At 58.2% G+C, this 25,280-nt stretch overlaps 1 protein-coding gene across 1 annotated transcript in view; it reads right to left on the bottom strand.

The window, feature by feature from the left end:
- Nucleotides 1-20,718: 20,718 nt before the first annotated feature.
- Nucleotides 20,719-25,280, bottom strand: part of FRAS1 (Fraser extracellular matrix complex subunit 1) — a 166,818-nt gene continuing 162,256 nt past the window's right edge. The window contains exons 70-73 of the mRNA XM_074588658.1: nt 24,475-24,641; nt 23,952-24,157; nt 22,610-22,756; nt 20,719-21,646 (exon numbers count right to left, since the gene is read on the bottom strand). Of these exons, the coding sequence (XP_074444759.1) occupies nt 21,071-21,646; nt 22,610-22,756; nt 23,952-24,157; nt 24,475-24,641 (1,096 nt within the window). The 3' untranslated portion in view covers nt 20,719-21,070. The remainder of the gene's footprint in view (nt 21,647-22,609; nt 22,757-23,951; nt 24,158-24,474; nt 24,642-25,280) is intronic.

Below are 25,280 nucleotides of genomic sequence, written 5' to 3' on the forward strand. Positions count from 1 at the left end.
TTGGCTGCGGACCGTGACGACACCGCGAGGGTGGGGCGGCGGGGGAACACCCGAGGGGGGAAAATCAGGGGAAATACCCCCCCCCCACACGCATTTATGGCATCATTTTTGACTCGGGTAACTCAGGGGTGAGAAATGGAAAGAGAAATAAACAATGGAAAGAGAAAAGTTGTGACGCTTCCCTTGATCCAGTGCCCACGGGGCCAGCAGGGATAGGGAACAAAGGGAAAAAGGGGGAACAAAGGGAAAAAGGGGGAACAAAGGGAAAAAGGGGGAACAAAGGGAAAAAGGGGGAACAACAGTAGAAAAGTTGTGACACTTTCCTTTACCGAGGACCCACGGCACAACCAAGAATAAAGGGAAAGAGAAGAGGGAAATGGAAACATAAAGAGAAAAGTTGTGACACTTTCCTTGACCCAGTGCCCACGGTGCAACCAGGGAAAAGGGGAAGTGGCCAAAAAGGGGAAAAAAGGTGGGGGGGCGGAAATGGCAAAAAGGGGGGTGGGATGGCAGAGCCAAGTGACCGCTGCCTGCCCTGCGCCGGCCTGTCCCACTCTGGCTACCCCGACCCCTCCGGTGGCTCCTCTGTCCCCGGCCCCGGGCAGGAGAAATCCAGGGATTTCCCGGCCGGAGCGGGGGGGTTCGGGGGGCAGACGCGATGCCCCCGGCCCCGAGTCACTCCCGGCCCCGTCAGCCGAGGGGGAGCTGAATGGGGGCCTTATTGATACCTGGCCTACGGTTATCCAGATCATAAATCTCCCCGGTTCTGCATTTCCAGCCGGAAAACGCCATTTCTCTGCTCTGCGCAGAGACACGGACGGGCCCCGGCTGCCCCGGGCAGGTTTGAGCCCAGAACCCGGCTGCTTCCCCCCAAACCTTCCATCGGGGGTTGGAGCCTCCGTGTCTCCGGGTTGACGTTCCTTGTGCCCCTGCCCTCGCTGGCAGAACCCGGGGAACCGGAGAGTCCTGGGCTGGGGAGAAACACGACCAAACCCTGGGGGCGACGCCGACCCCCGTCCCCGGGGAAAAGACGGAACCCAGCGGGAACCAGCTGCTGGGAAACCACCCAGAAGAACGACTTTCCCATGGCCCAGGGCCAGCAAATCCCTTCCCTCGCGCTCAGGAGAGCCACAACCAGCACAAATCACCCCAAAGCATCGCCCTGAGTCACAATTCTACTTACAACTGGCCAACGCCACCAGCGAGGCTCTGGGTCACCCCGCGGCCGGTCCCACAGCCCCAACACGCCGCCCGGGGGCTCGGGGGGAGCCCGGGGCAAGTCCCCGCAGCCGGGCACGAGCCCATCCGGCCCCGGGCACCCCCGGAGACCTCGGGGCGCCCAGAGCCACCTCGGAGCCAAGCCGGGGAGCAGGGCTGGTCTCCTCAGCGCGGCCAGGCCCCTCCCAGCCCCTCTGCGGGGCCCACGGGGACCCCCACGGCCAGCGCTGGGGACCCGCTGCCCCAGGAGGGGGACACAGGCTCCGGCCACCCCCGCCCCCAGGAGATGGGGGGCTTCAGGCAGCCCAGGGGAGGGAGGGCAGCCGCAAAACCAAGACCCTGGCAGGGTCAACAGCTCACCACCCCTCCCTGCACCCCCCCGGCCCAAAAGCACCCAAGCCCCACACCCGCCATCACATGCCCCCCTCCACCCCCAGCCAAACCCCCCCCAGCTGAGGGTCATTTCTCATCAGCGTCAGCCAGGGAGGGCCCCCAGCTGTGGGGCTGCCCCAGGGGCTGCTGGGAGGGAAAAAAAGGGGGGGGAAGAGAAAAAAAAAAGAAAAAAAACAGAAAAAAGGAAAAAAAAAAGCAGAAAAAAAGGAAAGAAAAGAAAAAATCAGAAAAAAAGGAAAAAACCACAAAAAAAAACAGATTTAAAAGGGAAAAAAGATAAAAAAGAGAAAAAAAGCAGAAAAAAAAAGGAAAAAAGAAAAACTCAGAAAAAAGGTTAAAACGAAACAGAAGAGAAAAAGGGAACAAAATAGGGAACAAAAAAAAGAAAAAAGTAAAAAAAAAGAAAAAATTAAAAAATAAAAAGAAAGAAGAATAAAATAAAAAGCACTAAAATAAAAACCGATAAGTATAAAAAGTAAAGGTGCAAAAGCAGCAGAATGAGCAGCAGACCCCAAACCCACCTGCCCCCCAACCCCGTCCCCACGGGCAGCTGGTGGTGGGGAAAAAGGCAAAACTGACGCTGCAAAGCCCAAAAAAAAAAAAAAAACCCAAAAAAGCCCAAAAAAACCCAAACAAAACCAACCCAAAAAACACCCAAAAACCCAAACTCCCCAAACAAATTACACACACACACACACACACACACACACACACACACACACACACACACACACACACACACACGCAAATCCCCCTGAGCCGCTGAAAACCAGCGGAACCACAGAAGCCCAGTGAAACTTGCCACCCCCCCCCCCCCCCCATCAGAGTGAGGGGCCCTCGGGGGTGGGGGGAGGCAGCGGGGGCCCCCTGGGGGTGCTGGGGACGGGGGCGCTCAGGGGAGCGGGCCACGTTTGGGGGGACAGTGCTGTGTCGTGGGGGGGGGGGGGAGTATTATGTGATGGTGGAGCATCACTGTGATGGGGGGGACACACTGCTGTGATGGGGGACATCGGTGTGATGGGGGACATTGCTGTGATAGTGGGGACATACTGTGGGGGGGGGAGCATCACGGTGATGGGGGGCATTGGTTTGATGGGGAACATCGCTGTGATGGGGAAGTGTTGCTGTGATGGGAGGGGGTCACTGTGATGGGGGGGCATTGGTTTGATGGGGGGACATTGCTGGGATAGGGGACATTGGTCTGATGGGGGGGGGTCGCTGTGATGGGGGTCATTCCTGTGGTGGAGGAACATCGCTGAGATGGGGGGGGAAGTGGCTGTGATGGGGGGGGGACGGGACACGGCTGTGATGGGGGTATTGCTGTGATGGAGGGGGCATCACTGTCATGAGGGACATAGGTGCGATGGGGACGTCGCTGTTGGCGGGGGGGGGGGCATCGCTGTGATGGGGGACATCAGCGATGGGGGGAGATTGCTGTGACAGTGAGAACACTGTGTGATGGGGACACCGCTGGGATGGGGACATCAGTGGGATGGGTTCATCGCTGGGTGACAAATAACCGGGGCGACGCAGCGGGGGGGACGGAGCCCGCCCGGCCCCGAGAGCCCCCCCACGGCGGGGCAGGACGGGGTTTCCCCCCATTTCTCCCTCCCTGGGGCAGCCCCGGTCCCTGGGGCTGGGGGCAGAGGCACAGCCCCCCCCAGACCCTTTTCCTGGGGGCGATGGCACACAGCGATGCCCCGGTGCCCCCGCACCGTTCCGGGGCCCGTTCCCTGGGGGTCGGGGGGGTCTCTCATTTTCCAGGCTCCGGCCGGTTTTATCCCGACCGGTGCCTTCGCCTGGGGGGGCCCCAGCGGGGGCACGGGCCGTGCAGGCGCCGCCAAACCCCCCCGAGATGCGGATTTCTCCCATCGCCCTCCCCGTTTCCGTTAAAAATAACCCCAACGGACCCCCCCAGAGCAGGGAATGGGGCAGCAGCCGCTGCCGGGGGGGCTCGGGGCTTCGGGGGGGCACAGGCTGTTCCCGGCTCCCGCAGCATCCCCATCCCGTACCCCCCCGGGGACCCCGGCACGTCCCGTGGCACCCACGCTGGTGGCCACACTGGCCACCTTCCTGGCGACGGGCCGGAGCCCCCCACCCGTAACTGGGGCTGTTCCCATTACACGCTGATTTTTTGGGTTATTTTCTGATTATTCGCGTCTCGGAGGCTGCCCCGGCCCCCCAGGCCGTCTTGCAGGAGCGCTTTATGAGGGAGGGACGTGATCAGGGAAGAGGGAGAGGTGCTGATCCATACGGCGCAGAAATCCGCTCGGCGTCGACGGGAAGCGATTCCCGGCTCCCCAGCGCGGCGCTCGGACATCGGGGCAGCCGCGGGGTTTGCCCCACAAAAAAAGAGATTTTTCTGTCCTCTTTCCAGACGAAGCTCAAACGTGTCGCTGTGTCTCGATGGCTCCTCTCCGAAGTCACTCCAGAGAAGCGTTTGTCCTCATTAACGCTAACGAAGGCTGCCCTTTCGGGGTAAGAAATCAGCCTTTTGTATAAGCTCCGTATTTCTTACCCCTTCGAGAGGCCACGTCGGCCGCTTGAGTCCCCATCCGCGTGCGTGTTTCTGCTTCTCCCTCCTTTTTCTCGCTCTTAAGTAAAATACGTGAAGCGAGGGGGGGGTCAGGTGGGAAATTCCGAGTCAAAAATAAAAAAGAAAAATCCTTTTTGACGTGGGTTTCAATCAGGACTACTTGGGTTTTGCTATTTTTTTTCAACCCCCTCTCCCGCCACCACCCCAGAGCAGCAGTCCTGAGTGAGATAATAAACCCCCGGCTATTCATTTTTTTGGGGAGGAATATGGGCTTTTGGGTTTGTTTTTTTTTTTCTGCGGGTGGGCACCACCTGAGGCGCCGCTGGGTGGGGGCGGGAGGGAGGCCCGCCACCTCCCTGGCAAATACACAGCTTTTCCTTGCATTAAGCAGGTGTTTATGTATCCGCTTGGGTATTTTCTGATGTGTTTCTCCTTAGAGAGGGATTTCCCCCCTCTCTAATTCTTCACGGACTTTTCCTGATGAAAATAGGACACCGGAGAGAGGGGAAACCTCGTCTATGGGGCGTTTTATGTACATACCTCACATCTTCTGGAACTGGGCATCGTATCCGAGCGGAGCATCCGAGCGGAGGCGGGGGGGCACAGAGAGAGGCACCTTGAGGAACCCAGCCATCCTGTGGGAAAGGGAGGGAAGATGGGCGAGGAGGATTGTAAATACGCTCAAGTGACTTGCACCCGGGGTGCTGGAAAAACACGTCGAGCCCACTAATTGTTATTCAGTCTCGGGCGCTTGCAAGAAAAACCCTTGCACTTAGATAACGTAAGTCCGGGATGGACTCAGGGACGCCTTATCGAGCCGCTGGAGAATCCTGGCCTGTTGTTGAAGAAGATCAAAGCGCAGGGGGAAAACTCTGCCTGCTTGAACCCTTTAAATACCAGGAGGAAGAGGGAGTCCATGCGCTCTTGCTCACGAGGACTCTCTCGCTGCCGGGGGCTCTCGCTGCCAAGGGCTCTCCCTCACTCCGCGGTGGCCGCGGTCCCTGCCTGCGTGCCTCTGCCCGGGTGTTGCTTCGGAGATTCCCCGGTCCGCGAGGGATCGAGATTAAACTTGTTCTTTGCCTTTCCGGCCGCGGTTTTGCGGTTGTTCCTGCGCCCTGCCTCCATCGGCTCACACATCTGGCGTAGTCGGCCGCTCCAGGAACAACCGTGCCATGGCGGAGGCAAAAATGGTGGGCTGGGGGCGGGGGGGGGGAAACTGGGATGACTTCCTCTATTCGGGGACGTCACAGCACTGAATACTGGGCTCCTGCTGCTGCTTTTCTGGCTCCCTTGGCTCCGCCGCCGGCATGGCCGGAGTTAGACGACAGAGCAGTGATTACCCCCCTGGGGATCGAAACGGCTGCGCGTCGGCTGCCGTGGAAAACGGCGTCGCGTTCTTCGCCCGAATTCGCAGGGAAATGGGGATGGCTGTCAGCTACCGGCCTCGGAGCTCTTAATGGTGAAGTCGTCGCCTTTACGTAGGGAAGTGGGAGAATTGGGAAAGGAATACAGGAGTTTACAGGACGCAAAGGCGATGGCGTTCCTAATTACTGTTCGAGCGGAGCGGTGCTGCGGGCTGCAAGACGATGTGGAGCGGTCGGTAGCGCGTGCATCGTTAATAAACAACGGGAGAAACACGGGAAAGGTCAGCTTTCGATTTCCCGAGTTCGTGCTCTCACCACAAAAGGGCGGTGGGATGCCGAGGAACGGGACGAAAATATTGGGAGCGAGCCCTCGGGCTGCGGGACCGAGTTCGAATTGGATGCGGACGGAAAAAGCAGCGCGGTGGCGGAAGCGTGACCCCTCGTTCCCACGGCGGGGAGCAGGAACGAGCAGACAGGGGGACGCAGATCGTCGCGCTGACACCCCGAAAGGGTTGAGGGGATTTTTAGAGATTTATCAGCAAAAGAGTGGGGAAGGCACGCTGGCGGGGGCACAGTGGACCTGCATCCGTCCATTTATCAGCGGGTGAAAAAGATTCACGGAGCCCCGTCCCCATTCCCGATCAGGCACGAGGAGATGCTCAGCTGCAGAACGTCAGGGAACGTTGTTGAATTGGTGTCGTCCCTTGGAAAATGGTGCGCGACGGAGAAAGGTATTAATTTGGCGCAGCAGAGGGGGATGGCTCAGGTGTTGGTCACAGGACGCGATCCGGACGGTGTAGCGGTGACGAGAAGGATGGAAATGCATTTCTTGAGAGGCCTCCGTGCCCCTCCTCTGCCCTGCCTGGCACCTCAATGTTACAATCACTGGTCTTTTGGGGGACTTTTAGGGTATTGGAGAACTTTTATCCCACGTTTCGTGATATCACTGTGCCTTCTGCAGCAATTAACTGGGAAGAAAGTTGTCCGGCAGGGGACCAAGCGGCAACAAGAAGCCTTTGACGGCTGCAAAAATGCTTTGATTGAGCATGCACAATTACACAGCCCCGAGCAAGGATATCCTTTTGAATTAGAAGGAACAATTCCGGACGATACAGTCTCGGGATCGTGGCGGAGGACCGGGGTGGAAAATCAGAAAGAACCTGTAGGACGTTGGTCCGAGGCATTCCACGGCTCCCCTACACATCATAACCCAACTTCTCCTCTTACTTTGCATCCTTTAGGAGTACCAGATTCTCGAGTTCTTGTATTTTGGGTGTCCTCGACAAGTCCCTGTGCCTTATCTAGAGGAGACGGCATCGGGATGGTGTTATTGGCATCGCCAGCCCGGCATCCAATTGAAGTCCAACCTGGAAAAGCACAAGGCACAGCTCCCCAGTCCGTGCGGGCAATTCCCCCCCGCGTCAGGTCATCAAACCCGTGGCCGTAGGAGCTGAAGGAGCCGGAGCGACGGCCTGTGTGTCACTGGAAGGTGGTGACACTCCTGCGTCCCTCCCCTGCCACCGGCTGGCTCGACGGAACTGACGGAACAGCCGGCGCGGAGCCGGCATCCAGCATTCCCCGGTGAGGAGAAATAACTGGACTCCAGAGGATCCGATGTGAATCAACAGAAGCCAGCGGAGAACACACGAGGCCACCATAACCAATAATAATATAACCAACAATAGCATGAGCCCTTCCTTCAGTAAATCTGATACCCATCCCGTTATACCCCATGAGCTTAACCAGTCATCGAAACCATTTTTGACCACTTTTAATTTGGACATGTTATCCTTCAGCTCCCGTAACTGCTTACGAATGGATGACGAGTGGTCGGAAAGGTTCATACAACACATACCTTCAAAATCTTCACATCCATGACCCTGAGCTAATAGCAAAAAATCAATAGCCACTCAATTTTGCAACGTAGCATGCCGAATGCTATCAGCATCAGCGAGCAAGCTCGATAGGATTTCAGTTGTAAGGTTTATCTGTTTACTTGCCCCACACCCTATCTTATTCAACATATTTAATGCCGTCGCTGTTCCTAGCGAAGGAAGAATACTTAGCCCTACTCTTTGTCCGAGATTCGGGAATGTTATACGGTGGTCACAGGATGGAGTGAAGGTATGAACTGTTCTCTTGGCTCTGTGGTTCCTGCGTGCTCTGCCCACTGTGTCTTTGGCCGCACGCAGGCCTCTGCTCGTAGATCTGCCCCAACATCTCCCCCTTTTTTGTTTAACACCAGACCATTTATTAACAAGGCCGCCATGACTTGTGCTCCCACTCGTTGTGACGCTCTTAGCAGGTTATATACTAAACACAATTAAAAACAGAATCAAAAAGAACCCTGCTAAGGCAATAAATACCCAGATTCCTAAATTTAGCCCAGAAAGCCAATTTCTTTGGATTTACCGAGAAATCCTTCTGTAATATTTCAAATGCAGTGCGGTTCGTTAAGTCTTGAATCTTTAGTATTTGAGCTTTTAGCTGATCATGTAAAGGACGAATATTTTGTTGCAACGACATGTCAAAAGCACCTTGGAGATGGTGTTTAACCATTTCTCAGCCATGTCGCGACGTATTCCAGGGGAGAGATGTAACACAAAGTCTTCGAGAGTTGTACTCCCAATCCCAATACAGAGAAAGACGTGTTTTTGACGCATTTTGCCGATTCCCTATCCATATTACTGCTGTTTTATACCTTACTCGCGTTAAATTTACACAATAAGATTCATTACGTTCTTGTATGCTTGCACTTTGAGCCGAAGCAAACCTACGGATGAGAATCATAGAATCATAGAATTGTTGAGGTTGGAAGGGACCTTTAAGATCATCGAGTCCAACCCTTAGCCTACCCTGACAAGAGCCACTTCTAAACCATGTCCCTCAGTGCCCCATCTACCCTTTCTTTAAACACCTCCAGAGATGGTGAATCCACCACCTCCCTGGGCAGCCTATTCCAATGTTTAATAACCCTTTCAGTGAAAAAATGTCTCCTAATATCTAATCTAAACCTCCCCTGACGTAACTTGAACCCGTAAGTACAAATCATTACAGAATTGTCTTGCTCACAACTTCTATTTGTTGCAGTGTTGTCTGTGGTTAGCACGCACCCCGATCTAAGGTGCTTATAATACACCTTCGGTTGTTCAGGCCATTCAACAGTTCTTACAAACTGTCGCTCTACTGCTGTGGATGACAAAGAAGACATGTTTAGAACATTTAAAACACGAGAGCATATGTGGGCAATAAAATAAGGGAACCGTCTTTTTCATAAAAGCAACATTAATTGCAGTAAAAGATTAAATAACAATTGGTTCTCTAGTTGTTTTATAAATGCTCCTTCAAGTCTCTGAACGATACCAGTAACATATTGACATTCTGCCTACGTTTAACAGTTCCTGTTGAAATAAGTCCAAAGCCTTTACTGTGTCCCTGAACCATCTACAAACACCGTACGGGTGCCATCAGGAGGCTTTGGCGCCAGCAGGATGCGCGGCTGCAAAGGAATTTGTGAAAGTGACTGGAATAGTCTGTGCCGGGGGAAAGAATAATTTATTTGCCCAATATAGTTTACTAAGGCAATTTGTAGGTTAAGACTTCGTGATAACCAAGGGTCAAGGTCATCCTTTTTGATGGGGACGTGTGTGTGGCTTGGATCCATTCCAGAAAGCTGCTGACGGCCCAAACGACCCTGGAAAAACAATCGCCGTAACATTTCAGTCATCGTAGTTACTGGTTTTGAAAAGGGATGTGGCAAAAATACCCACCCTAATGCAGTCAGGCTCTTTGCGAGTGCATCGTCCCACTGTCCTGTCAGGGCGTAAAGTTGAAATTCTTGTAGGAAGGTGTTCAACGCGTCTTGCAGCAGTAGCAGACTATATCTTATCTTGCAACATGCTGTAATGCCTTCGGAGCTGTTGGGGTTAATGAACATAGAATTTATGGGGGGGGCGGGGGCAGACACAGTGCTTCAGGGCATCCCCTGTATCTTCAAAGCGCGCTCACGTCTCTCTCCCCCTCGCTCGTGTCCCTCTCCCCCTCTCTGACCCGAGACAGCCCCCCTTATATCCTGCACTGGATTGAGTGGAGAAGTACAGGCTCAAGTCGCCGCACGCGTGGCCACTGCACGCAGTGAGTGCCACCAGACTCTCCTGCACTGGATTGAGTAGAAAAGTACAGGCTCGAGTCGCCGCACGCGTGGCCAGCGTATGCAGTGAGTCTCACCAAACTCATGATCCAGCTTTGCTAACAGCGGCTGTCTGATACGTGACTCCATTGTTGTAATCCCTTCTTGTTATCTTCTTCTGTGAGGGTCGGGTTCTCATGGATACACACAGAGTTTTTAGAGCAACATATTCTACAACTCGTACAAGGGTATGATGCAAAGCGGCATTTACAACTGATCGTATAATGCTTATTAAACACGGCAAACAGCATACTAAACAGACAAATTCCTTCCACACAGGCAATGAGTATAATTTGCTTCAACCCACCCCACCCCCAAGTCCAGCCAGCAAAGAGATTTCACCCCGTGGTCTCCACAAGTTGCTGGTTTGGTGGGTGCAGTTCCTGCAGCTGGGCATGGATGGATGTGTCACTTAGATTCATACAATACAGTCCTTTAAAATCTTGACAACCATGTCTGTGAGCTGAAAGCAAAAAATCAGTAGTTCTGTTTTGCAGCGTCGCATATCGAATGCTATCTACATCTAGCAATAACTCAGACATAGCTGGACTAGTCGCATCGTTAAACTTATCCTTCGCAGCAAGAGAGTCCTTGTTATCACGAATCCTTGGCAGCAAAAGAGTCCTCGTTAGCAAGAGCGCACGCGGACTCCCTGTTCTTGCTGGTACTGTGCTTTGATCTTCTTCCACAACAGGCCAAGATTCTCGAGCAGCTGGATAAGGTGTCTGTGACTCCATTACAGGCTTATGTCATCCAAATGTTTTTCTTGCCAGCACCCGAGACTGAATAACAATAGGTGTGATATAGGTGTTTTCCAGCACCCAGGTGCAAGTCCCTTGAGTGTATTTACAATCCTCCTCGCCGAGCTTCCGTTGCTTTCCCATATTCCCCCCCCGGCTCAAGAGACCGCCTCTGCTGGGGTTCGTTTTAGTCCCGCAGGGTATAACACAGAGCAACCTACTAAGGCATGCAATAACATAGACACATAGAGGGAAAAACCAAAACCATATCTCTATGGTGCTGCTTTGAATCAGGTGTCCTATTTCTCTTTTTCTGATGCTTTCTCGTAGCGCGTATGGCATACTTTTGTGCTAACGTGGCACATTTCCCATCTAATTGCTCCTGTTTGGTTTCTTTTTTTTTTTCCTTCCTTTTTTTAATTTTTTTTCTTTTTTCTTTTTTTCTTTTTCTTTTTTTTTTCATCACTTATGACTGACATAAAAGTCTGCCTTTGCACAAGAGCTCAGTTGCTCATTTTTCCTTAAGTTTCTCATTTTCCTATGGAGCATCCTATAGATCTTGGCTCAACTCCTTTTCCCAATCAACCATGATCTTACAGACAAACAACAAACAACCAGCGATACGCCCTGCACGGGCGAGCCGTTCCCGAGAGTGTAAACGTGTCGGCTGGTGAAAACTCCCCCAATATTTCAGGACTTCCATCGGTTCTACAGCCCATCCTGGTGGATCTGCCTGGGGCGCGCTCGCCTTACGTCTAAACACGGTGTATACACAAACTTCTTCACTTGACGGAGTGTCAGCCCTAGTCGCGTACGAGAACAGCACCACACCGGGCAGAACACCTGCTCAAGGGGAGTCACCTAACGACACTGCACACAACAAAAAGCAAACAGTAGCACAGGTGCTGATCAGCAGGTACAAGCTGGCGCCCACACACACTTACACAGCAGACACACAAAACCAGCACTTCCATCTCAGGGAGGCGACTGGGGAGGGGAGGGGGCGAGGCGGGCAATGGCAGGAGCAAACAGCTCCGGCTCTGTCCTTCTCTGCTGACATTCTGCCTCCTCCCTCGGCCTCAGGTGGAGCAGAGGGGCTCAGCAGGGGATCGTCCCAGACCTTCGGACCTGGCCTGTTCGATCCCGCTCCCGTGGGTTGTAACGCTGCAAAAGCCCTGGCCCGGTGGATCTCCTTCTGGGTCTTCCGCCCCTCGCGTTCCGTTGCTCAAGCCAAGCGCCGATCGGTCTCACGTCGGGGTCACCATCTGAGGAGAAATAACTGGCCTCCAGAGGATCCGATGTGAATCAACAGAAGCCGTTTATTAAGCACAGATCATCATCTTTTAGACCCTGTGTTGTAGCCGTACACGCCACTCGCTTATTTCTGATTAGCCAGTGACCCTGTCCCCGCGCTGTGCGTGCAGTTCGTTCACACATCAGATTGGTTACAAGAATTCGCACAGTAAATTGCTCAGTCATTAGCACAACATGTTTTCTACCTTCTCAGTTCTTATTTTCCCCATGTACTAACTCCATCTTCTACCACCTGTTTTGCCCTTAATCTAATCTCTCACAGTAGGGAGGCTGGCTCACATGGCCATTTTCTCTCAGACACATTCCTACACCCCGGGACTCAGCGCTCCGAATGATCCAACCCGCTGGTGGTGCTGCCGGGCTGAGGGGTTTAATCCCCTGGGAAGCAGAACGGGACACCCGATTCGCAGCGTTATTGTACGCCTGGCAGCGTTCCTGGTGCCGGGAGGACGCCGAGGGAAGCGCCTGGGTTTGCCTTTCTGTGGATAAAAGGGGGTGCAGAAGAAGAGCCGGCATCGCCCGTGCCCAGCGCCTGCCCCGCGCTTTGCTCCTGCTGCTCTGCAGCGGCTCCGGGCCCTTTTGCTGCCGCTTTGTCCCTTTTTTGGTCTTTTTTTGGCAGGATTTCATTGTGGGGTATCGGGGGGTGTGTGTGTGTGTAGTTTTTTTGTTTTTTCCTTAGGCCGGGGCTTTGTAGGGGCAGTTTTGCTCCTTCACCTGCTTTTTTCCCCACCACCGGCTGCCCATGGCGGGGGGGTGGGTCGGTCTGCTGTGCATTTCCCTCTTTTGCACCCCCCCACCACGTATTTTTGTGCTTTCTCATTGCATTATTTTTCTTTTTCTGTTTTTTTTTTTTTAATTATTATTACCATTTTTTCCTTTTTTTTTTATTTTTTTCTCCCTTTTCTTTTTTCTTTTCTATCTGTTTTTTTCTGTTCTTTTTACATTTTTATTCCCCCCCCCCTTTTCCGCCTTTTTTCCTTTTTGTTTCTTTTTTTTTTTCTTTCTCTTCTTTTTTTTCCCCCTTTTTTTCCCTTTTTTCTGAAGCAGCACCTGGGGCAGACCCACAGGTGCAGCCTCTCCCCACCTGATGAGAAATGACCCTCACCTGGGGGGGATTTGGCTGGGGGTGGAGGGGGGCAAGGGGATGTGATGGCAGGTATGGACAGGGGGTGCTTCTGGTGGCAGGGGGTGGAGGGGAGATGTGTGGGGAGTTGTTGAGACCCCCTCCAGGGTTTGGGTTTTGCGGCTGCCCTCCCTCCCCTGGGCTGCCTGAAGCCCCCCATCTCCTGGGGGCGGGGGTGGCCGGAGCCTGTGTCCCCCTCCTGGGGCAGTGGGTCCCCAGCGCTGGCCGTGGGGGTCCCCGTGGGCCCCGCAGAGGGGCTGGGAGGGGCCTGGCCGCGCTGAGGAGACCAGCCCTGCTCCCCGGCTTGGCTCCGAGGTGGCTCTGGGCGCCCTGAGGTCTCCGGGGGTGCCCGGGGCCGGATGGGCTCGTGCCCGGCTGCGGGGACTTGCCCCGGGCTCCCCCCGAGCCCCCGGGCGGCGTGTTGGGGCTGTGGGACCGGCCGCGGGGTGACCCAGTGCCTTGCCGGTGGCATTGGCCAGTTGTAAGTAGAATTGTGGGAGACGGTGGGGGGGGTCCTTCCCCTGCCAGAGCCCCAGCCCTGCCTCGGGGACGTGCTTTAACTCTTGAGTAATTCAAAATAAATTCACCAAACTGGGTAAGGAACGCGTGGGAATGAGCAAAAGACAGATACAGGCAAGCGGCCGGGAGGGAGCGAGCATTGGCCAAAAGTCCCAGAGGTTTATATATGTATTTTTATATATATTTCTACATTTTTAATGGACACATTGCTATAGCTGGGTCCATATGCGTAGCTGTAGGAGGGTTTGGGGGGAAGCAGCCGGGTTCTGGGCTCAAACCTACCCAGGACCCGTCCGCGTCTCTCCTGAGAGAAGAGGGATGCGTTTTTTCCGGCTGGAGATGCAGAACTGGGGAGATGGAGCAGCCATGGAAATGTGGGCCATCTAGTAAACAGCCACCGATACAATAAGGCTCCCTCTCAGCCCCCCCGGTGCAGGGCAGGCAGCGCTCACGGGTCTTTTCTAGTTCCGTTTCCCGTTTTCCTTGGCTGCGCTGTGGGCACTGGGTAAAAGGGAAAGCGTCACAACTTTTCTGCTATTATTTCCCTTTTCTACTATTATTCCCTTTCCCTGTGGGCACTGGATCAAGGGAAGCGTCACAACTTTTCTCTTTCCATTGTTTATTTCTCTTTCCATGTCTCACCCCTGAGTTACCCGAGTCAAAAACGACGCCATAAGTGCGTCAGGAGGGGTGTTTCTCCCCCGATTTTCCCCCCTCAGGTGTTCCCTCGCCGCCGCCGCCACACCCTCGCGGTGTCGTCACGGTCCGCAGCCAACCGGGGGTGGGGTGACTGGTGACGCCCTAGTGACGCTGATGACGCCACGGGCCGGGGACGGAGCGGGCAGCGCGGAGCGGGCGGGCAGTAGGACCCGGGGCGCCCCGATGGGCGGGGCGATGCCCGTAAAAGGAGTGGGCGGGGAGAGGGGGCGGTGCTGAGAGATCGCGGGGCCGTGGCGCAGTGGGCGGGGACCGGAGTTCTCAGGGGCCGGGCGATGCCCATAAAAGGAGTGGGCGGGAAGAGGGGGCGGAGCCGCGAGAGTGCGGGATCTGTCCCGCCTGTGGGCGGGGCGATTTCCATAAAAGGAGTGGGCGGAGCAAGAACGCGCCCCCACGCCGGGCAATGGCGCCCGCCGGGACGGAGCCGTCGCTGCTCCCCGGCCCGGTCCCGCTCCAGCTTCCCCCCCGCGGCTCTCGGGAACCGGGGCCGGGGCTCCGGGCCGGGCTCGGGGCGCGGAGCCGGCAGCGAGTCCCGCCTTCCCGCTCGGGACAGCGGCCCGGGGGGGCCGGGGCTCCCGAGCGGCGCGGCCCGGGGCCCGGCGGGACGGAGCTCCCTTCTCCCGGCAGCGGGACGGGAACGGCGCCGGCTGCGGGGCCGGGGGGGTCGCGTCCGCCGGGGCTTTTACAGCGGGGGGGGCCCGGCCGGGCAGAGGAACGGTCCGACCGGGGAGGGGGTGGGAACGGGGGCTGCCGGGGCGGGGACGGGCCGGGCAACCGGCCCCCGGGGGCTGAGAGCCGCCTGGGCTGTGTCGCTTCCTTGTGTGGGTCCTTGGACCCGTGTTATTACTGTTAGTACTGATATTATATTGTCATTGTCTGTGTCGTTATTGCATTGTCGTTGTCGTTATTTTTATTATTTAGTGTTCTCTGCCGTTACTGTGCTATTAAACTGCCTTAACTCAACCCACGAGTTTTTTTCCTCCTCTTTCTCCCTCTTCTCCCCACCCTCCTGCATGGGGGGGGTAAGCAGGCAGCCCCCGGCCCCCGCTGGGGTTAAACCCCGAGCCCGGGGTGAATCCGGCGGGTTTGGGGCTCCGGCACACGGAGCCGGGACACAGAGACCACGTCCCGCCTTTTGGGGTCTTGAGACCAGGGTCACTGCCGTGGTTTGGGCCACGGGGACAAAGGAGAGATGCTGTCCCCGAGGAGAGGGGTGAAGAGATGGGTGACTTCAGAGTTCAGCTCCTTGGAAGGGGCTTAGCTAAAAAGTGAAGTGACTGAACAGAGAATTGGTGCTGTTTTACTGCCAACCAGGACAGTCACTAAGCCAGTTCTGGGGCTCACAAAGGGAAACTCGGTGCTGCATCTGGGGGGCTCAAAACTTAAAAACAGAGACTAAGTCCTGCATTTTTGGGGTGGGGGGAACTGAAACTGGGCTCATTTTGCCAGTTCAGGCCTTATAGAGATTAGAAGTCCTGCATTTTGGGTCTCAGAAACAGAGACTAAGTGTGTGCTGTGTTTTTTGGGGGTAGGGTGTCAAAACCAGGCTCAGAACTGAGAGACAGAGATTAAGTGCTGTGTTTGGGGGACTTGAAATCCGGCTCATTTGGCCAGGTTTTGGGCTCACAAAAAGAGACTAAGTGCTGCTTTTTGGAGGCAGGGGTCAAAGCCAGGCTCATTTGGCCAGGTGGAGGAACAGAGACTAAAAGTGCTGCGTTTTGGGGGCCTTGAACCCAGGGCCACCAAGCAAGACTAAGTGCTGTGTGTTTGGGCTCAGAGACTGAGACTAAGCACTGTATTTTGGGGGCTTGAAACTGGACTCGCATGGTCAGGTTTTGGGCTCAGAAACAGAGACTGAGTGCTGCGTTTTGGGGGCTTGAAATGGAGTCCAAACCCCGTGTGTTTGGGATCAGAGACCAAGTGCTGTGTACAGGGGGCTTGAGACAGGGCTCATTTGGTCAGGTTTTGGGCTCACGAAAAGAGACTAAGTGCTGCTTCTTGGGGCCTGGCAGCAGAGACCCAGCCCTGTGTTTGGGGGCCTGAAACCTGGCTCATGGGGCCAGTGTCAGGGCTCCCCCAGACAGACCAAGGGCTGCCTTTGGGGGCTGCAGCCCGGGCTCCTGTGGCCAGTGTCAGAGCTGAGAGACAGGGACCGAGCCCCGTGTGTTGGTGCTCAGGAACAGAGGTCAGTGCCCGCCTGCGGGGGCTCGCAGCAGAGCCCCAGCCCCGGGGGGGTGCGTGGGCTCCAGACAAGGCTCCGGGGGCCAGTGCTGGGGCTCGGCAGAGCCACCGAGTGCCGCCTTCGGGGGCTCGGCCCCGTGTGCCCGTGTCCGGGCCGGGCAGCACAGCCCGAGTCCCGCCTTCGGGGGGCTCCGGCGAGAGCCCCGGCCCCGCTGGGGGCTGCAGCCCGGGCTCCCGGGGCCGCCGCGGGGCTCGCACCGACAGCCCGGCCCCGTTTCCTCTGGGGGACCAGCCCCCGCCCCGCCGCCGCTTCCAGCCTTTATTATTCCGCGCCCGCACGAAGCCGCCGCCGTTTTCCCGTGCCCGGCCCCGGCAGCCCCCGGCTCCCCGCGGGGCCGGGCCCGGAGCCCGGCGGGCAGGAGCCGGCAGCGCCGGACTTGGGCCCCGGGGCCGCTCCCCGCCAGGCCGGGCCCGGCCCCGCAGCGCGGCTCCTCCGGCCCGCGGCGCCGGGACGGGGGCGGCCGGGCCGGGCTCGGGGCAGACCGGGCGCAGCCCCGACCCCGCCGCGGCCCCGGGACCCGGCACCGCGCGCCCGCGAGACCCAGACCCGCTCCCAGACCCAACACCGGCCGCAGCAGCAGCAGCTTCAGCCGCAACACAAGCCCCGTCCCCAGCTCACCAGCCCCGGGAGAAGACCCCGCCTCCGCACCCACCGGTCCCGCTCTGCCGGCGGAAGAAGCGGCGCGTGCGCGGGGCGGGGCGGGAGGGGCGGGGCCTCGGGGCGCGTGCGCGGGGCGGGGCCTGGCGCGGGGGCGGGGGGCGGGTCCCCAGGGCGCGTGCGCGGGGCGGGGCCGAGGCCATTTGGGCGCCGCCGGCCGCCCCCTTCTCTCTCCGCTCGTTCTCTGCCGGCGGCGCCGCCCGCGGCCCCGGGGCGGCAGCGGCCGGGCCGGGCTCCCCCGGCGGGGCCAGGTGAGGCGCGGGGGGCTCGGCCTGCGGCCGGCAGCGGAGGAGGGTCGGACCGAGGCCGGGGCCGGCGCCCGGAGGCTCGTCCGCGCTGCCGGGGTCTCGTCGGAGGAGCCGTCGGGGCTCGGGGCGCCGGGGAATAAAGCCCGGAGGGCCGGAGAGCGGCGCCCCGGGTCCGCCTGGCGAGTCCCCCCGTCTCGTCCCGCCCGGGGCCGTGGAGTTCGGGGCTTGTCCGGGGCTGCGGGGAGTCGGGAGCCGGTGCCGGGGCTGAGCGGTGGGTGCTGGGGGCCGGGAGCCCCGGGCCGGGCCGGTTGTGGGTGTCGGGGCGGCAGCGGGGGGTTGGGGATTCAGGACCGGGAAACGGGTCCGGTTTGAGCTCAGAACCGGGCACTGGGGGGGGATTTGGAGCTCAGGACCGGGACCTGGGAGCAGATTGAGGGCTCGGGACCGAGCACCGGGGAGGGTTTGGGGCTCAGGACCGGGGAACTGGGAGCTTATTCAGGGCTTAGGGCCGGGCACTGGAGCAGATTTGGGGCTCAGGACCAGGCACCAGGGGCCGGTTCGGGGTTTCTGGGGTTCAGGACCGGGAGCTGGGGGCAGGTTCGGGGCTCAGGAGCAGGCACCGGGGGGTGGTTTGTGCTCAGGCCCAGCTTTGGGGCTCAACTGGGCACTGGGGGGTGGTTCAGGGCTTGGGTCTCCCACTGGGTCCAGCTGGGGGTTTGGGAACAAGCTCTGGGGCGGTTTGGGGGCAGAGCCCGGGGATTTCTGCAGCCCAGAAAAAAGACTAAGTCGTGCGTTTTCTGTGCTTGAAAATGCCGGCGGAGTCCTGCGGGTCTGGGCTCAGAAAAATGACCAAGTGCTGCGTTTTTGGGACTTGGAAACGGAGGCTCAGTCGTCTGTTTTCAGCCCCAAAACCGTGGCCCGGGAGGGGGGCACTTTGGGCGGTGGGAGGCAGAGGGGGGTGGGAGGGCGCTGGGGCCCGGGCGGGAGGTGGGGTAGGCAGGGTGTGTGGACCCCCGCCGGAGGTGGGGGTCCGGTCGCGTTGTTCCCCAAAGTGCGGGACGCCGGCATGCACCAGGCCGAATTAAACGTCTGAGATAGTCTCTGGGCGAAAAGGCACTTTTCCCACTTCATTTGAGAGTCCAACTGTTTATTCACCGGACTAGTCGTTGAACAATAAACACACTCATTAGGCAACACGTGTACAATTATGACAGTTCATATTCATATACAAGCCATGACAGTGATTGATTTACGACCTGGCCAAAAGCCAGGAGCAGTTGAACAAGCACAAGCTGTGATGGGCTGGGGCTGGAGCCAGAGCTGGAACCACCCAAGAGCTGGAGGCGAAAACGAGCTGGAACCATCAATGGGCTGGAGCCAAAACTGCCCAGGAGATGAAACCCAACTGGAGCCCACCAGGAGCCGGACCTGAAATGTCCTGGAGGCACTGGTGAACTGGACCCAGATCTAGCCAGAGCCATCCATGAGCTAGACCTGAAACCAGAATAGAAACAAAGTGGTAGAGAAACAATGGGGAGGCGCAGCCAAAACTGGACTTCAGCCGTCCAGGAGCTGGACCTGAAACAAAGGGGAGCCCGAACTCACAAACAAACCCACCAAACAAGAACAAACGGGGGCCCAAAGAACTGACCTGAAGCCGCACGGAGCTGGAGCGCTGCAGTCCTCGCAGGGTCTCCAGGGGGGCGCGGGTTGGGGTGTCCCCTGTCCTCGGCGCAGGCAGCCCGGCTCCTTCCCGGGGCTCCTCCGTCCGTCCGTCCGTCCCTGCAGAGGGAGAGAGGTGGGACAATCAGCTCCCGGTGGCACCGGGACGGACAAACCTGCGGCCGCCCGGGCACGGGCAGCTCTGCCCGGACCCTCGGCAGCAGCAGCCCGGCACCGCGCACCCGAGAGGGGCCGGGACACCAGAGACCTCCCGCTCCCGCCCCCCCGAACGCCCCCCTGCAGCCACGGAGCCCCGAAACGGGGATCCCCGCCGGGGTCGCGTCCCGTCCCCCGGGCCCCCCCCGCACTCACCGGGCGCCGGGATGAGCCCTCCCCACGCCGGGGCACGGCCACGGGCATCGCCGGGGCCGCCGGCACCGACCGAGGGACGGGCGGCACCGGGGCGGCCCCCGCTGCCCCTGCCCGGCTCCACCGGCCGCCGACGGGTCCCTGCGGCGGCCTCTGCTCCCTCCGCGGCACGTTTCCAGCTGAAAAAGAAGGTTTTTAGACAAAACCAGGGATTTAAACAGAGCTCGGAGCCGCCCCAGCGCCCGGTGCTGCCGGCGCCGGCCCTCGGCTGAGCCCCGGGGCAAAGCAGCGGAGCCCCGGGGCAAAGCCAACCAGCCCCCCCGAGCCGCCCCCGCACTCACCGCTCCGAGGGGTCCGTCCCGCCGGCGGCCGCTCCGGGAAAGGGCCGAGGAAGAGAAACCGGCCGGTGCCGGCGGCCGGAGGGGTCACCGGCCGCCCCGGGAGACCCCCGGCCCCGCCGGACCCCGTCTCCCCCCGGTACCGCAGCCCCCCCGGCCGGTCGCCGGGTCACGGTCGGAGCTGGGGCTGAGCCCGCGGCGGAAGCCGGGAGCTGCCGGTGCCCCCCGGCCGAGCCTCAGCCGCCGCCCCCGGGGCAGGGACCGGAGCTTCAGGCGGCGCCGAGCGGGCAGCGGCCGGTACCCCCGCCGCCGCACCGGAGCCTGCCGGCGGCATTCTCGCTCCGGAGCACGCCCGGAGGCGCCGGTGGCCGCTCGGCCCCGGGAAGCGGCCCCGGGAAGCCCGGAGACAGGCCCGAAACCCGGCGGGTCCTCCGGGCCCGGGCGGCCGCTTCCGCCCTTCCTCCCCGCGGGCGCTGCGCCCCCTGGCGGCCGGGCGGCCCTTTTAAAGCCTCGGGGGGCGCCACCGCGCACCTGAGCCGCCCACCCACGTGACTCGGGGGGGGGCTGATTAGGGGCGTGGTCATACGGAAAGGGGGCGTGGTCACGACAGCCTGGCCACGCCCACACAACCGCCTCCCGCCCGGCAGCGCCCCCCGGCGGGCGCGCAGCCACGCCGCAGGGACACCCCCGCTCGCAAAGGAGGGCGCCGCCTGGCGGACACGGCCCGGCACTGCCCCCGCGCAGCGCCATCTGGTGGATGTTTGGCGGTACCGCAGCCCCCCCACCACCCCCGGTACCGGTGAGCGCGGCGGGGGGCGAGGGGGGGCTCGGGCACCCCGGGGCCATCGGACACCCCCGCAGCGCCCCCAGGGGGTCCCCGGGGGCGGGCGGAGGCGTAGGGAAAGGACACCCCGCTCACGGCGCATAGTTCGCGCTCCAGTGCGCGGCCAGACGGGGCAACTCACACCCCCCCCAGCCCCCCCAGTGACAATCGTGTCCCCACCGCCCCAGCGTGACCCTCCCCACCGCCAGACCCCCATCCGCCTTTTGGTTTTCCGCATGATTTTGCCCCGTTTTGAGCGTGGCTTTTCTCGCTTTATCCCCCGGCGAGGGGGGGAACCGTCCCCCAGCCCCGCCAGCGGAGGGTCCCCGTGGCTCTCCCCCTCCTCGCCGGGGGGGGACAAGGGTGTCCCCACGCTGCCCCCAGACACCCCGGGAAGCGGCAGAGCCGGAGCCGGGTGGACGCATGGATGGAGAGCTCGGCCATCACCCGGCCCCGGCAGCGCCGAGGTGAGCGACACGGCATAAAAAATACCAGCATAAACTTTTCTTAGCTTTTCTTTTTTGGGATTTTTTTTTTTTTTTTTTTTTTTACAATTTATAAAAAAAAAAAAAAAGCTTTTTTTCCAAACCGAAGCGGGCGCGCATGCACGCGCTCCCATTAAACTTCCGTTCCGTCGTGCAAATTGCTGTGGACTTTGACTTCCAAGTTCACCTGCTTCACCTTCCTGCCCTTCCCCTCGCAGGCACCCCCCGCTTCCCGCAGGATATTAACGTTCCGGACGGTGCAGTACCGGCTGTCCAGGGCCCTCCCCGCGCCCCTGGGCAGCTCCACCTTGGTGTTGAGGGGGTGCTCCTCCGGGGGGGCTCCGGCAGCCTCCCGCTTCCTCCGCAGCTTCCGACACCTGCGGGTGAGGAGGCAAATTCCCGACAGGACCAGCAGCAGCAGGGCCAGGGCGGCGAAGGCGCTTCCCAGGGAAGCCCCGCTTTGGGACAAGGAGGCTGCCACGGCGGCTTCCTCCCGCTCCAAGACCAGCGACTTCATGTTGGTGCCGTTCTTCGTCTGGTCGCCTTCGTTGTCGTAGACCAAGGAGTCGTCCAGCGTCAGCCTCCCGGCGCCGTCCGCCAGGTCCCGGCGCCAGCGGCGGGCGAGGGATCGCTGGACGCGAGGCCCCGCCATGCTCTCCGGCCCGATCACGTAGATGACCTGAAGGTACCACTGGTGGCCGGCTTCCACCTTTAAGAACGGGAAGAGAGGTGCGCAAGGGAATTTTAACCACGGCTTTTAAATCAAGCCTTTTTCTTAATGAAAGGAAGAGCTGGTTGCGTTTTTTTGGGGCTTTTTTTTGTGTCCCGTTCCTCATGCAAACAGCAACAAAAGCACCGCAGCGGTTTTGTGAGCACCCGCAATAATATTTATCACCGAGTGAGGTGCTCAGTCTTGCTCTCCATCTTTGGCAACTGCAATAATTAATTCAGGAACATTAATGATATGTTTTGAAAGAGCTGCTTTCCCGGGTGCTTTGGAAAAGAAAAAAAAAATCATCTTAATCACCAGAATAAATTCCTCATCTCCATTTTCTGTGCCGGAGTCTGCTTCTTAACGGGCTCCACTGTGAATTTATGGTACAATCTCAGCAATGCCAAGATGCCTTAAGAGGAAACGTCCTCAAGTTGCGCCCGGGGAGGTTTAGGATGGATATTAGGAAACATTTTTACACTGAAAAGGGTTATTACGTGTTGGAAGAGGCTGCCCAGGGAAGCGGTGGAGTCACCATCGCCGCGGGTATTTAGAAGACGGGTAGACGTGGGGCTGAGGGACACGGGTTAGTGGTGGTTTTTGGCAGAGTCAGGCTGATGGTTGGACTCGATGAGCTGAAAGGTGCCTTCCAGCCTCGGCAATTCTATGATTCTAAGCCCCTTCAGCAGACAGAGGTCACCGAGTTACAAGGAGGGCCTCTCTGGGGAGGGCCAACCCAAGCCAAACGAGTGGTGTTGTGTGGAGACATCACGTCCCACCACACCATCAGAGAAGTCGGCTGAGGGTTACCGTTAAGCTGCAGAAGGCTGCAAGACCCACCTTAGCATGAATTTGGTTTCTCTAAGCGGCGTCAGGCCCAGAGCCTACAATTCACAAAGGATTCGGCACATCCTGGGCAGAGAAGTGAGTTTCGGGCTACCCGTACCCCTTGGCACCTACCTTGTAGAGAGCATCCACCTTGAGAGTAAATCCATCGACGCCGGGCATGCTGCTTACCGAGTGAAACTCGGACAGCTCGGAAGCGAAGTGGGCATCGAAAGGCACGTCGTGGAAATACTTATCCGTCACTTCTGGTTGGTTTCGGTCCTGGAAATCAGAGAGGCGTGATGAAGAGGAGCGCACGCCGTCGTCTTGCCGAAGGGATGCCAGAAGCCAGGTCACTGAATAACACCCACCTACCGCTGCAGAAACGGAACCCAAATGCCCGGTCCCCGCTGCCACACGTGGGTACGGACACTTCTCTGAACGCGTAGCTTACTGCGCGGGAAATACTGATGACCGATACGATTTGTAGGCACTTCACACTGTTTTAGCACCGATTCTGTCAACATGAGCTTTGCAGAGCCGAAGACGAGGAGAAGAATTTGAGCAGCGAGTTTGATCCAAACTCAAACCATCAACGTTACCCTTGTCTGGTGAGCGGGGCTGCCAGCGAGGACGCTGGCAAATGTTAATTACAAAGCGTGTAAAAGGAGCTGAACGCACACCGGGAGCTTATTGTAGGTTTATACAAGAATTTCTGTGTCACTGGTAAATAAATCTCCCTTTATACGACGCCAGTGTGTCAATTGCAAGCCACGGGGTTGCAGAGATCACGGGAAACTTTAAGAGTTTGGTACCTCACTTCTTTTTCTTCCTAATTTGGGGTTTCTTTTTTTTTTTTTTTTTTTTTGTTAGACTAAGAAACACTCATGGATAAAGACCGAGGAAAAGCTGATCTTGTCCTTCACGGTTTGCACCTCTCTGCCCAGTATTTCAAAAGCTCCACCGCATTTCTCCGCTCAGCCCTTTGCAGTCAGAATCTGTTCGTAGTCAGGAAAAAACGCAAAGAAAGCAGAAGCAGAGGGCGGTTTTGCAAGTATTGGAGACCCCTCACGGCCGAGGGAAGCGTTCAGACGAGGAGGCTAAACCGTTGGGTTCAGCGCGGGCACCACGCTTCATTCTGCCTCTGGTTTTCGGTGGCTGCACAAAGGCGCAGGCGGCTGGGAGGGTGGGAGACGACTCTGCAGGATGCTGGGGGGGCGGTTTTGGGGGTGCCTGGGGTTCTCAAAGAGAAAACCAACCGCGCTGCATCGCCTGGGACAGTCGGGCGAGCGAGAACACGGGACTGAAATAGCTAACAGCAGCTAAATATCAACGTGGGCAATGCCTCCCCCCACAAGCAGGGAGGCCGTTTCGACCCCAGGTCCGTTAGGTCAGCAAGAGGCTGAGACCAGGCTTCTCCGGGTGCGATCACACACGATATTCCACATTGCGGTTTTGCGCACCGCAAAAAACTTACCAAGAGGAGAAATCGGTGTTTCAGGTGCTTGTTGGGTTGAATACAGCCATACTGGGGCCCCTCGTTATAGACGGTGCCCGTCGGGTCAAAGAAAGGCACGTAGCCGTCCTTGCCCGTGCACAGATAGACTTTTTCCAACTGCAGTTTGTAAGCGGCGTTTAGGTTTTGTTCGGGGTTCCAGAGGACGCGGCCGTACAGGATTTGCCCTGCGGAGGTCGGGAGGAAAACGGTCAGGTTAAATTCTCCAACAGGAGAGAACCATTGCTGGAGCCAAACTACCCACGGCGCTGGGTTTTGAAGGGCTTTGATTTGTGCGTGCAGGTGACAAAATACCGTGCCAGGGCACATTCTCGTCTTGTCCTGCTGTTACAGGCCTGTAACAAGCTCCAAATGACATTTTTTGCTGTAAAAGAGGCAAAGCCAAATGCGGGTTTTACCCTTCTTTCAGAGGAACGGAAGCTGTGAAGACAGAGAAACACGAGGTACAAGCAGAACAGGAAAAGAAAAAGAAAAAAAATCCTACCCTTTGAGAAAGCCCCTTTGTAATCCATTTCTGCCAGAGACATTTCGGACTTGGTGGGGTCCATCAGAAAGACCTTCTCGTTGTTACAGAGCTGAAACTCCGTGTTCAGGGAGTAGACGACAGGAACCGGGCGGTTCGTCTGCTGGAAGGCGATCGGGATCAAAAATCTAAAATCGGGACAACGAAAGGAGAAAGGAGAGGTTTAGTTTGGACAAGCGCGAAGCTACCTGCAGCGTGCTTCACCCCTTTCTTCCCTCCTGCTTCACTATTTCTAGCCTACTCTAGTCCAGGGTGGTATCCAGCCCAAGAGGACTCGTTGCCCCAGTTTTCCGGGAATGCTGCAGGACCAGCTGAAGCCAACAGGTTGATCGGCGACTTTCTTGCTGTCCGGGGACAGAACAGGTTTGATTTTCTTTCTGCCTGGGGACGACCCGAGGCCCCCGCGGGCTTCTGCAGCCCCCGGGGCTGAAAACCCCTCGCCGAGACGTAGGACAGCCCAGGGCAGCCCCTGTTCGGGGTGTCCACAGTCTCGCTAGGTGTGACAGAGGAAAGGCAGGCACACAGGTGAAGGCAACTCTTTTGAAGAAAGTTTTATTTTTCAAGAGAAAGCACAGACGCCTGCCTTGCGCTCAGGAGTAACAGACCCCGAGGGGGACGGTCTCGGTGACAGGGGGACTCCTGAGCCAAAGGGGAGGTTCCTCCCCTCCCCTTTCCCCTTCCTGCTGCCGTTGTAGTGTGTCCCACGTCTGCTGGGACCACGCCAACAACCCGCACGGGCTGAAACCGTGCCGCTGCCGTGACGACAG

Source organism: Larus michahellis, chromosome 5 (genome assembly GCF_964199755.1).
Source record: "Larus michahellis chromosome 5, bLarMic1.1, whole genome shotgun sequence".
In the NCBI taxonomy this organism is placed as follows: Eukaryota; Metazoa; Chordata; class Aves; order Charadriiformes; family Laridae; genus Larus; species Larus michahellis.